Source organism: Electrona antarctica (assembly GCF_951216825.1).
Source record: "Electrona antarctica genome assembly, chromosome: 6".
Lineage (NCBI taxonomy): Eukaryota > Metazoa > Chordata > Actinopteri > Myctophiformes > Myctophidae > Electrona > Electrona antarctica.
The window spans coordinates 58654894-58671274 of NC_136811.1; the positions used below are offsets into that span (position 1 = coordinate 58654894).

General features: G+C 46.1%; 1 protein-coding gene across 1 annotated transcript in view; it reads right to left on the reverse strand.

Moving 5' to 3' along the window:
- Positions 1–16381, reverse strand: part of LOC306925204 (uncharacterized protein) — a 200359-nt gene that overhangs the window by 167895 nt on the left and 16083 nt on the right. Inside the window, exons 4-7 of the mRNA XM_079503895.1 lie at positions 13856–13961; positions 12765–13003; positions 10526–10819; positions 9176–9281 (exon numbers count right to left, since the gene is read on the reverse strand). Of these exons, the coding sequence (XP_079360021.1) occupies positions 9176–9281; positions 10526–10819; positions 12765–13003; positions 13856–13961 (745 nt within the window). The remainder of the gene's footprint in view (positions 1–9175; positions 9282–10525; positions 10820–12764; positions 13004–13855; positions 13962–16381) is intronic.

Genomic DNA, 16381 nt, shown 5'->3' on the forward strand with positions numbered 1-16381 from the left:
TTGTATTGTATTGAATCACTGCTGTAACTCTTGTATTGTATTGAATCACTGCTGTAACTCTTGTATTGTATTGAATCACTGCTGTAACTCTTGTATTGTATTGAATCACGTGCTGTAACTCTTGTATTGTATTGAATCACATGCTGTAACTCTTGTATTGTATTGAATCACTGCTGTAACTCTTGTATTGTATTGAATCACTGCTGTAACTCTTGTATTGTATTGAATCACTGCTGTAACTCTTGTATTGTATTGAATCACGTGCTGTAACTCTTGTATTGTATTGAATCACATGCTGTAACTCTTGTATTGTATTGAATCACTGCTGTAACTCTTGTATTGTATTGAATCACGTGCTGTAACTCTTGTATTGTATTGAATCACATGCTGTAACTCTTGTATTGTATTGAATCACTGCTGTAACTCTTGTATTGTATTGAATCACTGCTGTAACTCTTGTATTGTATTGAATCACATGCTGTAACTCTTGTATTGTATTGAATCACATGCTGTAACTCTTGTATTGTATTGAATCACATGCTGTAACTCTTGTATTGTATTGAATCACATGCTGTAACTCTTGTATTGTATTGAATCACATGCTGTAACTCTTGTATGCAAGAAGACATATATTTACCCGAATGCCCCAATGCGAAAAATCACTAAAATCATAGAAAGCAAAGCAGTAACTAACATTTGAAAAAAATGAGTTTGTCTGATTACAACCTAAAACAAGAACATTGTTTTTTTTAACTCTTTTTTCCCCCAGGTCCGTATATATACGTATGTCGACGCTAGGGGGCGTCATATCCCAGGTCCGTATATATACATACGTTGACGCTAGGGGGCGTCATATCCCAGGTCTGCATATATATACGGACGTCGACGCTAGGGGGCGTCATATCCCAGGTTCGTATATATACATACGTCGACACTAGGGGGCGTCATATCCCAGGTCCGTGTATATACGTACGTCGACGCTAGGGGGCGTCATATCCCAGGTCCGTATATATACATACGTCGACGCTAGGGGGCGTAATATCCCAGGTCTGTATATATATACGGACGTCGACGCTAGGGGGCGTCATATCCCAGGTCTGTATATATATACGGACGTCGACGCTAGGGGGCGTCATATCCCAGGTCAGATTGGGAGTGAGTCTGCAGTTCTGACTCCAATGGGAAGTTCATTCCATAGTTTCGATTGGGAGTGAGTCTGTAGTTCTGACTGCAATGGGAAGTTCATTCCATAGTTTAGATTGGGAGTGAGTCTGTAGTTCTGACTGTAATGGGAAGTTCATTCCATAGTTTCGATTGGGAGTGAGTCTGTAGTTCTGACTGTAATGGGAAGTTCATTCCATAGTTTCGATTGGGAGTGAGTCTGTAGTTCTGACTGCAATGGGAAGTTCATTCCATAGTTTCGATTGGGAGTGAGTCTGTAGTTCTGACTGCAATGGGAAGTTCATTCCATAGTTTCGATTGGGAGTGAGTCTGTAGTTCTGACTGCAATGGGAAGTTCATTCCATAGTTTCGATTGGGAGTGAGTCTGTAGTTCTGACTGCACTGGGAAGTTCATTCCATAGTTTAGATTGGGAGTGAGTCTGTAGTTCTGACTGCAATGGGAAGTTCATTCCATAGTTTAGATTGGGAGTGAGTCTGTAGTTCTGACTGTAATGGGAAGTTCATTCCATAGTTTAGATTGGGAGTGAGTCTGTAGTTCTGACTGTAATGGGAAGTTCATTCCATAGTTTAGATTGGGAGTGAGTCTGTAGTTCTGACTGCAATGGGAAGTTCATTCCATAGTTTAGATTGGGAGTGAGTCTGTAGTTCTGACTGCAATGGGAAGTTCATTCCATAGTTTAGATTGGGAGTGAGTCTGTAGTTCTGACTGCAATGGGAAGTTCATTCCATAGTTTAGATTGGGAGTGAGTCTGTAGTTCTGACTGCAATGGGAAGTTCATTCCATAGTTTAGATTGGGAGTGAGTCTGTAGTTCTGACTGCAATGGGAAGTTCATTCCATAGTTTAGATTGGGAGTGAGTCTGTAGTTCTGACTGTAATGGGAAGTTCATTCCATAGTTTAGATTGGGAGTGAGTCTGTAGTTCTGACTGCAATGGGAAGTTCATTCCATAGTTTAGATTGGGAGTGAGTCTGTAGTTCTGACTGCAATGGGAAGTTCATTCCATAGTTTAGATTGGGAGTGAGTCTGTAGTTCTGACTGCAATGGGAAGTTCATTCCATAGTTTAGATTGGGAGTGAGTCTGTAGTTCTGACTGCAATGGGAAGTTCATTCCATAGTTTAGATTGGGAGTGAGTCTGTAGTTCTGACTGCAATGGGAAGTTCATTCCATAGTTTAGATTGGGAGTGAGTCTGTAGTTCTGACTGCAATGGGAAGTTCATTCCATAGTTTAGATTGGGAGTGAGTCTGTAGTTCTGACTGCAATGGGAAGTTCATTCCATAGTTTAGATTGGGAGTGAGTCTGTAGTTCTGACTGCAATGGGAAGTTCATTCCATAGTTTAGATTGGGAGTGAGTCTGTAGTTCTGACTGTAATGGGAAGTTCATTCCATAGTTTAGATTGGGAGTGAGTCTTTAGTTCTGACTGTAATGGGAAGTTCATTCCATAGTTTAGATTGGGAGTGAGTCTTTAGTTCTGACTGTAATGGGAAGTTCATTCCATAGTTTAGATTGGGAGTGAGTCTGTAGTTCTGACTGTAATGGGAAGTTCATTCCATAGTTTAGATTGGGAGTGAGTCTGTAGTTCTGACTGTAATGGGAAGTTCATTCCATAGTTTAGATTGGGAGTGAGTCTGTAGTTCTGACTGTAATGGGAAGTTCATTCCATAGTTTAGATTGGGAGTGAGTCTGTAGTTCTCATTACATTGAAAACCTATTTACATCACTGTGCATGTCAAACTGGGGGTCCTTGAATCACTGCTAGAGCCGTAAAAACCTTCTCTTATGGGGGTCCCTGGTATATATTGTCTAATGGGGGTCAATGTGGGGGTCCCTGGTATATATTGTCTAATGGGGGTCAATGTGGGGGTCCCTGGTATATATTGTCTAATGGGGGTCAATGTGGGGGTCCCTGGTATATATTGTCTAATGGGGGTCCACAGGGCTAATGAGTGTCAATGTGGGGGTCCCTGACATGAAAGATGTACACTGCCATTTAACCCATTCATGACGGGAACCCCTTTTGGCGTTTAAAGCATTACGTTATGCTTTAGCTACTGAAAAATAGCAGATCTACAAGCTCGTAGCGCGGCACATCGTATCGGCAACCATGTATCGTAACGTATCGTATCACTGTTAAAATGTATCGTTACACCCGTTACCTACCCTAGGGGACACGGGGAGAACATGTGAGGGTACCTACCCTAGGGGACACGGGGAGAACATGTGAGGGTACCTACCCTAGGGGACACGGGGAGAACATGTGAGGGTACCTACCCTAGGGGACACGGGGAGAACATGTGAGGGTACCTACCCTAGGGGACACGGGGAGAACATGTGAGGGTACCTACCCTAGGGGACACGGGGAGAACATGTGAGGGTACCTACCCTAGGGGACACGGGGAGAACATGTGAGGGTACCTACCCTAGGGGACACGGGGAGAACATGTGAGGGTACCTACCCTAGGGGACACGGGGAGAACATGTGAGGGTACCTACCCTAGGGGACACGGGGAGAACATGTGAGGGTACCTACCCTAGGGGACACGGGGAGAACATGTGTGACCAGATTTGACTGAGAGCCTGCCATCGCGCAAATGCCAGTTTTTCACCAGAGGAGAAAAGCTTATTTTTTTTTCCCAAAAATGAGTTAATAGCACAGGCAGACTCTTCACATACTAGAGCATGTCTGAAATAAGTGTCAGAGCTGAAATCGACATGTAAATATGAAATAAATGCTTAAACATATAGCTAGGTGTAATGTTAGAGTCCACAGAAGACATGTAAATATGAAATAAATGCTTAAACATGTAGCTAGGTGTAATGTTGGAGTCCACAGAAGTGAACCTTTCAAGCCCGTTTTCTCAACTCGCTGTTTCTCTGCAAGACATTACTCTATAAGCCATATCTCAAAAACTGGTGGGTCAAACTGAACAACCAATATGTCAATTTGAAGCTATGATTTACTGCTTTCATATGACATGAAAATATTAAAATAAAATAAAATCCAATGGTAGTCCCTCAGTCAAATTTAGTCACATGTGAGGGTACCTACCCTAGGGGACACGGGGAGAACATGTGAGGGTACCTACCCTAGGGGACACGGGGAGAACATGTGAGGGTACCTACCCTAGGGGACACAGGGAGAACATGTGAGGGTACCTACCCTAGGGGACACGGGGAGAACATGTGAGGGTACATACCCTAGGGGACACGGGGAGAACATGTGAGGGTACCTACCCTAGGGGACACGGGGAGAACATGTGAGGGTACCTACCCTAGGGGACACGGGGAGAACATGTGAGGGTACATACCCTAGGGGACACGGGGAGAACATGTGAGGGTACCTACCCTAGGGGACACGGGGAGAACATGTGAGGGTACCTACCCTAGGGGACACGGGGAGAACATGTGAGAGTACCTACCCTAGGGGACACGGGGAGAACATGTGTGACCAGATTTGACTGAGAGCCTGCCATCGCGCAAATGCCAGCTTTTCACCAGAGGAGAAAAGCTTTATTTTTTATTTTTTAAATGAGTTAATAGCACAGGCAGACTCTTCACATACTAGAGCATGTCTGAAATAAGTGTCAGAGCTGAAATCGACATGTAAATATGAAATAAATGCTTAAACATATAGCTAGGTGTAATGTTAGAGTCCACAGAAGACATGTAAATATGAAATAAATGCTTAAACATGTAGCTAGGTGTAATGTTGGAGTCCACAGAAGTGAACCTTTCAAGCCCGTTTTCTCAACTCGCTGTTTATCTGCAAGACATTACTCTATAAGCCACATCTCCAAAACTGGTGGGTCAAACTGAACAACCAATATGTCAATTTGAAGCTATGATTTACTGCTTTCATATGACATGAAAAGATTAAAATAAAATAAAATCCAATGGTAGTCCCTCAGTCAAATTTAGTCACATGTGAGGGTACCTACCCTAGGGGACACAGGGAGAACATGTGAGGGTACCTACCCTAGGGGACACGGGGAGAACATGTGAGGGTACCTACCCTAGGGGACACGGGGAGAACATGTGAGGGTACCTACCCTAGGGGACACGGGGAGAACATGTGAGGGTACCTACCCTAGGGACACGGGGAGAACATGTGAGGGTACCTACCCTAGGGGACACGGGGAGAACATGTGAGGGTACCTACCCTAGGGGACACGGGGAGAACATGTGAGGGTACCTACCCTAGGGGACACGGGGAGAACATGTGAGGGTACCTACCCTAGGGGACACGGGGAGAACATGTGAGGGTACCTACCCTAGGGGACACGGGGAGAACATGTGAGGGTACCTACCCTAGGGGACACGGGGAGAACATGTGAGGGTACCTACCCTAGGGGACACGGGGAGAACATGTGAGGGTACCTACCCTAGGGGACACGGGGAGAACATGTGAGGGTACCTACCCTAGGGGACACGGGGAGAACATGTGAGGGTACATACCCTAGGGGACACGGGGAGAACATGTGAGGGTACCTACCCTAGGGGACACGGGGAGAACATGTGAGGGTACCTACCCTAGGGGACACGGGGAGAACATGTGAGGGTACCTACCCTAGGGGACACGGGGAGAACATGTGAGGGTACCTACCCTAGGGGACACGGGGAGAACATGTGAGGGTACCTACCCTAGGGGACACGGGGAGAACATGTGAGGGTACCTACCCTAGGGGACACGGGGAGAACATGTGAGGGTACCTACCCTAGGGGACACGGGGAGAACATGTGAGGGTACCTACCCTAGGGGACACGGGGAGAACATGTGAGGGTACCTACCCTAGGGGACACGGGGAGAATATGTGAGGGTACCTACCCTAGGGGACACGGGGAGAACATGTGAGGGTACCTACCCTAGGGGACACGGGGAGAACATGTGTGACCAGATTTGACTGAGAGCCTGCCATCGCGCAAATGCCAGCTTTTCACCAGAGGAGAAAAGCTTATTTTTTTTCCCCAAAAATGAGTTAATAGCACAGGCAGACTCTTCACATACTAGAGCATGTCTGAAATAAGTGTCAGAGCTGAAATCGACATGTAAATATGAAATAAATGCTTAAACATATAGCTAGGTGTAATGTTAGAGTCCACAGAAGACATGTAAATATGAAATAAATGCTTAAACATGTAGCTAGGTGTAATGTTGGAGTCCACAGAAGTGAACCTTTCAAGCCCGTTTTCTCAACTCGCTGTTTCTCTGCAAGACATTACTCTATAAGCCATATCTCAAAAACTGGTGGGTCAAACTGAACAACCAATATGTCAATTTGAAGCTATGATTTACTGCTTTCATATGACATGAAAATATTAAAATAAAATAAAATCCAATGGTAGTCCCTCAGTCAAATTTAGTCACATGTGAGGGTACCTACCCTAGGGGACACGGGGAGAACATGTGAGGGTACCTACCCTAGGGGACACGGGGAGAACATGTGAGGGTACCTACCCTAGGGGACACGGGGAGAACATGTGAGGGTACCTACCCTAGGGGACACGGGGAGAACATGTGAGGGTACCTACCCTAGGGGACACGGGGAGAACATGTGAGGGTACCTACCCTAGGGGACACGGGGAGAACATGTGAGGGTACCTACCCTAGGGGACACGGGGAGAACATGTGAGGGTACCTACCCTAGGGGACACGGGGAGAACATGTGAGGGTACCTACCCTAGGGGACACGGGGAGAACATGTGAGGGTACCTACCCTAGGGGACACGGGGAGAACATGTGAGGGTACCTACCCTAGGGGACACGGGGAGAACATGTGAGGGTACCTACCCTAGGGGACACGGGGAGAACATGTGTGACCAGATTTGACTGAGAGCCTGCCATCGCGCAAATGCCAGTTTTTCACCAGAGGAGAAAAGCTTATTTTTTTTTCCCAAAAATGAGTTAATAGCACAGGCAGACTCTTCACATACTAGAGCATGTCTGAAATAAGTGTCAGAGCTGAAATCGACATGTAAATATGAAATAAATGCTTAAACATATAGCTAGGTGTAATGTTAGAGTCCACAGAAGACATGTAAATATGAAATAAATGCTTAAACATGTAGCTAGGTGTAATGTTGGAGTCCACAGAAGTGAACCTTTCAAGCCCGTTTTCTCAACTCGCTGTTTCTCTGCAAGACATTACTCTATAAGCCATATCTCAAAAACTGGTGGGTCAAACTGAACAACCAATATGTCAATTTGAAGCTATGATTTACTGCTTTCATATGACATGAAAATATTAAAATAAAATAAAATCCAATGGTAGTCCCTCAGTCAAATTTAGTCACATGTGAGGGTACCTACCCTAGGGGACACGGGGAGAACATGTGAGGGTACCTACCCTAGGGGACACGGGGAGAACATGTGAGGGTACCTACCCTAGGGGACACAGGGAGAACATGTGAGGGTACCTACCCTAGGGGACACGGGGAGAACATGTGAGGGTACATACCCTAGGGGACACGGGGAGAACATGTGAGGGTACCTACCCTAGGGGACACGGGGAGAACATGTGAGGGTACCTACCCTAGGGGACACGGGGAGAACATGTGAGGGTACCTACCCTAGGGGACACGGGGAGAACATGTGAGGGTACCTACCCTAGGGGACACGGGGAGAACATGTGAGAGTACCTACCCTAGGGGACACGGGGAGAACATGTGTGACCAGATTTGACTGAGAGCCTGCCATCGCGCAAATGCCAGCTTTTCACCAGAGGAGAAAAGCTTTATTTTTTATTTTTTAAATGAGTTAATAGCACAGGCAGACTCTTCACATACTAGAGCATGTCTGAAATAAGTGTCAGAGCTGAAATCGACATGTAAATATGAAATAAATGCTTAAACATATAGCTAGGTGTAATGTTAGAGTCCACAGAAGACATGTAAATATGAAATAAATGCTTAAACATGTAGCTAGGTGTAATGTTGGAGTCCACAGAAGTGAACCTTTCAAGCCCGTTTTCTCAACTCGCTGTTTATCTGCAAGACATTACTCTATCTCCAAAACTGGTGGGTCAAACTGAACAACCAATATGTCAATTTGAAGCTATGATTTACTGCTTTCATATGACATGAAAAGATTAAAATAAAATAAAATCCAATGGTAGTCCCTCAGTCAAATTTAGTCACATGTGAGGGTACCTACCCTAGGGGACACAGGGAGAACATGTGAGGGTACCTACCCTAGGGGACACGGGGAGAACATGTGAGGGTACCTACCCTAGGGGACACGGGGAGAACATGTGAGGGTACCTACCCTAGGGGACACGGGGAGAACATGTGAGGGTACCTACCCTAGGGGACACGGGTAGAACATGTGAGGGTACCTACCCTAGGGGGACACGGGGAGAACATGTGAGGGTACCTACCCTAGGGGACACGGGGAGAACATGTGAGGGTACCTACCCTAGGGGACACGGGGAGAACATGTGAGAGTACCTACCCTAGGGGACACGGGGAGAACATGTGAGGGTACCTACCCTAGGGGACACGGGGAGAACATGTGAGGGTACATACCCTAGGGGACACGGGGAGAACATGTGAGGGTACCTACCCTAGGGGACACGGGGAGAACATGTGAGGGTACCTACCCTAGGGGACACGGGTAGAACATGTGAGGGTACATACCCTAGGGGGACACGGGGAGAACATGTGAGGGTACCTACCCTAGGGACACGGGGAGAACATGTGAGGGTACCTACCCTAGGGGACACGGGGAGAACATGTGAGGGTACATACCCTAGGGACACGGGGAGAACATGTGAGGGTACCTACCCTAGGGGACACGGGGAGAACATGCAAACTCCACACAGAAAGGCCCTTTCGCCAACACCAATTACACAGAGCCTTACCATGCTCCCCAGCCTCCCAAATAAAGCAACCCAACCAAAACCAGGTGCAATCGGAAGGAAAGTGAGTCAGCAGTTACCCCGCCAGTGACCCCCCCAGTTGCCCCACCAACCTCCAACCACCCAAAGCCGTCAATACCTTCGGGGAAGAGAGTAGAGGCAGCGATGTCCTCTGGTGATATCAGAACCTCCACCGTAGCTGATCCTCCTCCCGTAGACATCTGTTGGCCTCTGTTAGCGCCCCCCTGTGGAGTGAATATTACATTACAGTACATCGGTAGGCTACGATACAAAGAGCCATCGGAGGTCAATGTAAATGTCTCTGCTGTCCGGAGGAAACCTCATGACTCCAAAATGTTCATTTTTCAGGAAATTAAAAATATACGTTTTTAGGGAAATTAATAAAACCTTGCAACACTGTTCATCAAAGTTGGCGTCGTGACTTTTTTAGATATTGTCAATTACTTGCATGAGAAGGAGAGGTGGTGGAGTTAGCTGTTTTAGCAGACAGTTTGAGAGGAGGAGAGGTGGTGGAGTTAGCTGTTTTAGCAGACAGTTTGAGAGGAGGAGAGGTGGAGTTAGCTGCTTTAGCAGACAGTTTGAGAGGGGGAGAGGTGGTGGAGTTAGCTGTTTTAGCAGACAGTTTGAGAGGGGGAGAGGTGGTTGAGTTAGCTGCTTTAGCAGACAGTTTGAGAGGGGGAGAGGTGGTGGAGTTAGCTGTTTTATCAGACAGTTTTAGAGGGGGAGAGGTGGTGGAGTTAGCTGTTTTAGCAGACAGTTTGAGAGGGGGAGAGGTGGTGGAGTTAGCTGTTTTAGCAGACAGTTTGAGAGGGGGAGAGGTGGTGGAGTTAGCTGTTTTAGCAGACAGTTTGAGAGGGGGAGAGGTGGTGGATTTAGCTGCTTTAGCAGACAGTTTGAGAGGGGGAGAGGTGGTGGAGTTAGCTGCTTTAGCAGACAGTTTGAGGGTCCAATGGAGTTAAGCGGTTTTGTCCAATGCGTTTTTTACTACTTTCCATTGGTTCAATATTTTCGAAAAAACACACAGACGTAAAGGGTGTTCAATAGGACTGATTTATGGCGAGAAAAACATCTAAAACCTCAAAAATGGAGTTATGAGGTTTATGTTCATGTTGATTTATTTGATATGGACATAACAATTACATTGCTCATTGCACAGTTGTACAAATTGTAGATGTATTGTTTACAGTGTGTTAGCACATGTGCTAGTTTTCACCACTTGTTCACAGGAGACTTTTCTAAAAAAATACAGTGACACTAGTTTAAAAAACACCCAATCAAACACAAAAAGTGCCTTCTTGTTCGCATATATATGTCCTGCTCCTGAGATGCACCAGATTGGCCTGCTATAGGCTAGAGGCGCAGCTGGAACTCCCTTCTACAAAAAATGATACATTCTAATAATAGTTACAGCAAAATTACAATACGCTCCGGACAGCAACGATATTCAACATCTATACAGGCAACAAACCTTCCTTCTTCTTCTTCTGATCCTCAAGTCGGTAAAGCGCTTCTTGACCTGTTGGGCAGACCTGGGGGCGCCCGAGGTCTGGGAAACGGCCGCCGCGACCTCCGCCCACCCCTGGTTCACCGCGGCGTTCCTGGGAGGCTGCGTCGACGTCCCGAAGATCTGAAGTTGACGTTCTTCGACCTCTCGCACCAGCACGTCGGTCTCTTCCCTCGTGTAGCGAACAGCACGCCGTCTTGGCCTAGCCTCCTCTGGTCTCTGAAGGGACTCCTCCTGCTGTTCTTCTTTAATCTCCTCCTGCTCAGAGCCACAAAAAACAGAGTTAGGACATTGAGGGGGCAGAAAACCGAGCGCTCAAGCAGCGCTGTTCATGCAGCCTGGATGGAGAGGGACAAGCTGGAGTTGGAAATACATTGTTTTCAACGAGGGCGGCGCAAATAAGAGCAATTTTACTGTTTTTAAGTATTGTACAGTAACAAGCAGGGCAGGAATTTCACAGCGGCCACGGCCGCCGTTGCCCCTCTCTTTGGCCGTGTGCCCCTCGAAAAAGTATATGCCCACGGCCACAGTGGCTGTGGTGCCCCGACCGGCACCCACAGAAGTTAATTTTACCGTTTTTCATCTGCGCAATTTTCCAGTCATTACGGTAACCAATGTTCCCCTCACGTCCCGCGCAGAACAAATCTGTGTCGTGTTGTCATTTGCCAAGTGGTTTGATTATTTTGCGGTACTTTGCCTTAACAACTACCCCCTCTGCCGCTGGTCGTCGTCATCACACACACACACACACACACACACACACACACACACACACACACACACACACACACACACACACACACACACACACACACACACACACACACACACACACACACACACACACACACACCAACAGAGGGCATTTAGCCCACACGCTGCCTACTAGTGTAGCTAATCTAGCTATCCGGTCAAACTGCAACTATCATTCAAAACAAAATAATGTTTTCTACAGTTGCGACAGTGTGGCGGTCCTACGTCACATGCATTAACGCTGGTCACTGGTCGGACATGGTCCAGCTGATTTATTTGTGTCTAATGCGAAACAGAGTGGCTGTCCATACAAGGAGGAGATATGATCTACCGTATCTATCTAGCCCACCAAAACAAAGATAAATGTACTTTTGCGTCGCATTATGGATAGCGACAGAAAAATACCATGGATATAATTAAACAATTGTCCCCCTGTGCACAGCACACACTGTCTCCAGGTAAGAACAAAAAACTGTTCTGAAGCTGCACTTTCACTTTGTGTTGACTTACTGTATCTCCAGAGTCCTCAGTCCTGCAGCCCCACAATGGAGAAATTATCTTTTGTCACTAACCTCTCTACAATGCAATGTTATTCAATATATTAGTTTAGCACAAAATATAGGCTTTTCTAAACCAAGCCCTTATTCAATGTATTATGTAGGCTGTCATTGTATTTTCTGTGAATTAACTCACAGTTTAACCCCAATAAATTGAACATGGTGGACCCTCTTGTAAACAAGTGTAATGCTTAATTGGGTCGTCCACTCACAGTTAACAGTCTTTGTATTGAGTTTGTGCTTGAAATGTACTGTAATTCTGCAAACTGTTAATAAATATTTCAATCAATCAATCAATGATCCTCAGCCATTTAAATTTCAAGGACCCCCAAATTAAATGTATATGAATTAGCCTAGGGTGACAGCCTGACAGGGTCCTAGGCCATTTCATTATGATTTTCATCTCTGGACTGAGACCCCAAAACATGTTTACAATATTTTACAACAGTAGCTACTTATATTTTGTTATTTAAAGCTGTGATTATTTATTTAAGAAGCACTGTTCTGAACCAATGTTCGCCTTGAAATAAAAATAAAAAGATGTAATCATCCTTAACCTTTAAGCTAAAATAATTATGACCGGGGACTTAAAATCATTTTTTAATTGATGGCCTTCATGCCCTGGCACTTGGCCTTGTGCCCTCACAAAGTTGACCACACTAAAGGCCAAGTGGCCTTGCCCCTAAAAGTATAAAATTCCAGGCCTGGTGACAACTAAAGTCTCTGTAATGTTTATGTTGTACTATTACTACAAAACTATCTAAAATAAAAGGGATTTAAGATCATTGAAGCTGGACTGGCATTCTCAACAGAAGTCTATGTAGGAGAAGAGTGGACTCCCAGTGGACTGAAGCCCCATGAAGTGAACGGAGTTGTCGTAACTCTGGTCTTACTCTATGGCTCTGCTCCTGCTGTTCTTCATGAATCCGCAGGTGGGGTCCGCCTCGCCTGGGACGACTCGACCGTCCGCCCAGATCCATCTCCTCCTCTCGCTCTCCCCACGTCGGTGACCAGGTCATATCTCCCTCCACCTCCTCCTCCTCCTCCTCCACCTCCACCACCTCCTCCTCCTCCTCCTCCTCCTCCTCCTCCCCCCACTCCTGGTCCGATTCTGCTACGGTGGACGAGTCATCTGTTGGAAAAAACCCGAGTGGAATAGTAAGAGAGTGGCGACAAGCTTTGATCTCGCCGCAAAGCGGGTGCCTATGGGCTATAGTTCCAAACATTGGAACTATCCCATTGAGACAAAGCAGGGTGCCTATAGGCTATAGTTCCAAACATTGGAACTATCCCATTGAGACAAAGCAGGGTGCCTATAGGCTATAGTTCCAAACATTGGAACTATCCCATTGAGACAAAGCGGGGTGCTGTGGACTATAGTTCCACACATTAGAACTATCCCATTGAGACAAAGCGGGTCCCTATGGGCTATAGTTCCACACATTGGAACTATCCCATTGAGACAAAGCGGGGTGCCTCTATGGGCTTACTCTGGAAATAGATTACTCTGGAAAAAAAATCACACCTGTGTTAACCCATTTAAACCTGAGAACAGGTTCTACAAATGTATTCTTTTCTGAAAAATGTCAGTGGTTCTCACAGGGTTAAATGTTTCTATACCAGTGATTCTCAAACTATTTCATGTCAAGGACCCCAACAAACTATATGTATTTGGCCACCGACCCCCATCTGAAAACATGTAGTTCCAGGGACCCCCCCAGAAGCAAAGATTTGAGTTAAAAATAATATATATTCAAAGGTTTGCGCTACATTTTCATGATTCTTTCAGAAATGGCAGATCTACAAGCTCGTAGCGCCAACCAAAACCAGGTGGAATCGGAAGGAAAGTAAGTCAGCAGTGACCCCCCCCAGTTACCCCCCCCAGTGACCCCCCCAGTGACCCCACCAGTGACCTCCCCAGTGACCCCCCCAGTTACCCCGCCAGTTGCCCCGCCAACCTCCAACCACCCAAAGCCGTCAATACCTTCGGGGAAGAGAGTAGAGGCAGCGATGTCCTCTGGTGATATCAGAACCTCCACCGTAGCTGATCCTCCTCCCGTAGACATCTGTTGGCCTCTGTTAGCGCCCCCCTGTGGAGTGAATATTACATTACAATTTACAATGTAGTCAATGTAGGCAGACGCCCTTAATCCAGAGTGACTTACATTAAGCAAGAACAAAAATCATGTCAATACATCACATACATACAAAGTAATTATCATGAATCATATGTAAGCTAAGCTATCTATAAAATGAAACTATGCGTATATACTATATAGTGCTATGTTAACATATTCCATCCGAAGGACGTCTGGAAACGTCATAGGCAGACCTGGGCATTGTATATACGGCCCGCCGGCTGACTCTGACCGACGTGGACAACACTCCACACGTCCTAAACTCTTCTCCCTTCTCTAAAACACCCTGGACAACGCTCCACACGTCCCAAACTCTTCTCCCTTCTCTAAAACACCCTGGACAACGCTCCACACGTCCCAAACTCTTCTCCCTTCTCTAAAACACCCTGGACAACACTCCACACGTCCCAAACTCTTCTCCCTTCTCTAAAACACCCTGGACAACGCTCCACACGTCCCAAACTCTTCTCCCTTCTCTAAAACACCCTGGACAACGCTCCACACGTCCCAAACTCTGGGACAACGCTCCACATGTCCCAAACTCTGGGACAACGCTCCACACGTCCCAAACTCTGGGACAACACTCCACACGTCCCAAACTCTGGGACAACGCTCCACACGTCCCAAACTCTAAAACACAGACAACGCTCCACACGTCCCAAACTCTAAAACACAGAGACAACGCTCCACACGTCCCAAACTCTAAAACACAGACAACGCTCCACACGTCCCAAACTCTTCTCCCTTCTCTAAAACACAGAGACAACGCTCCACACGTCCTAAACTCTTCTCCCTTCTCTAAAACACAGAGACAACGCTCCACACGTCCCAAACTCTAAAACACAGAGACAACGCTCCACACGTCCTAAACTCTTCTCCCTTCTCTAAAACACAGAGACAACGCTCCACACGTCCTAAACTCTTCTCCCTTCTGGCTCCAAAACTATGGAATGCACTTAGATGGCAGTTTATGTAGACTTATTACACTTACTATGAAAGCGAGCAGTAAGGCTGAAACACATCACTGCACACACACACAACACACGGGCGACACACACACACACACACACACAAACACACACAGGCGACATGTGTTTGGCTTATTCCTTCTAAATCTCTATATAAAATATAGCTAACTCGTCAAATCTATAGTATTAGTTAGCTAAAGCATAACATAATGCTAACACCAAAAGGGGTTCCCGCCCAGAATGGGTTAAAACAATCATTCCCGGGATTCCTTCAAAATAGGAGCTCTGGGGTGCCGGAAAGAAATGTCCGCTTTTACTAGCAGATCTACAAGCTCGTAGCGCGCTACGAGCTTGTAGGTCTGCTATTTTTGGGAAAAAAAATGAATCTGATCTCAGGTCAATTAATATAGGCGAGGAGCGACCGCAGGGTTGACACACTCTACAGGAATAATGTCACTTCATTATGTCAGCACTGTCATAGAAGATTCATTTTAAATCGTCTCGTATGAGCATTGTGTCGTCACAACTGTAAAAATACTGTCTCAGAAATGTGTAATAATTGGACGGCAGTAACATTAGCGTTTTCTCTCAGTCAGTTGATTCTTTATATCCATATGAGTCAAACCACCGCGATCATGGGAAATGGATGGGAAAGACAAAATGACAAAAGCGATCTTCATAATCTTAATACTTAGACACAAACCAACTATTTTATAAGAACAATATTGATGTAACTAATACTATAGATTTGACGAGTTAGCTATATTTTATATAGAGATTTAGAAGGAATAAGCCAAACACATGTCGCGTGTGTGTGTGTGTGTGTGTGTGTGTGTGTGTGTGTGTGTGTGTGTGTGTGTGTGTCGCCCGTGTGTTGTGTGTGTGCAGTGATGTGTTTCAGCCTTACTGCTCGCTTTCATAGTAAGTGTAATAAGTCTACATAAACTGCCATCTAAGTGCATTCCATAGTTTTGGAGCCAGAAGGGAGAAGAGTTTAGGACGTGTGGAGCGTTGTCCCAGAGTTTAGGACGTGTGGAGCGTTGTCCCAGAGTTTGGGACGTGTGGAGCGTTGTCCCAGAGTTTAGCACGTGTGGAGCGTTGTCTCTGTGTTTTAGAGAAGGGAGAAGAGTTTGGGACGTGTGGAGCGTTGTCTCTGTGTTTTAGAGAAGGGAGAAGAGTTTGGGACGTGTGGAGCGTTGTCCCAGAGTTTAGGACGTGTGGAGCGTTGTCCCAGAGTTTAGGACGTGTGGAGCAATGTCCCAGAGTTTAGGACGTGTGGAGCAATGTCCCAGAGTTTAGGACGTGTGGAGCGTTGCCTCTGTGTTTTAGAGAAGGGAGAAGAGTTTAGGACGTGTGGAGCGTTGTCCCAGAGTTTAGGACGTGTGGAGCGTTGTCCCAGAGTTT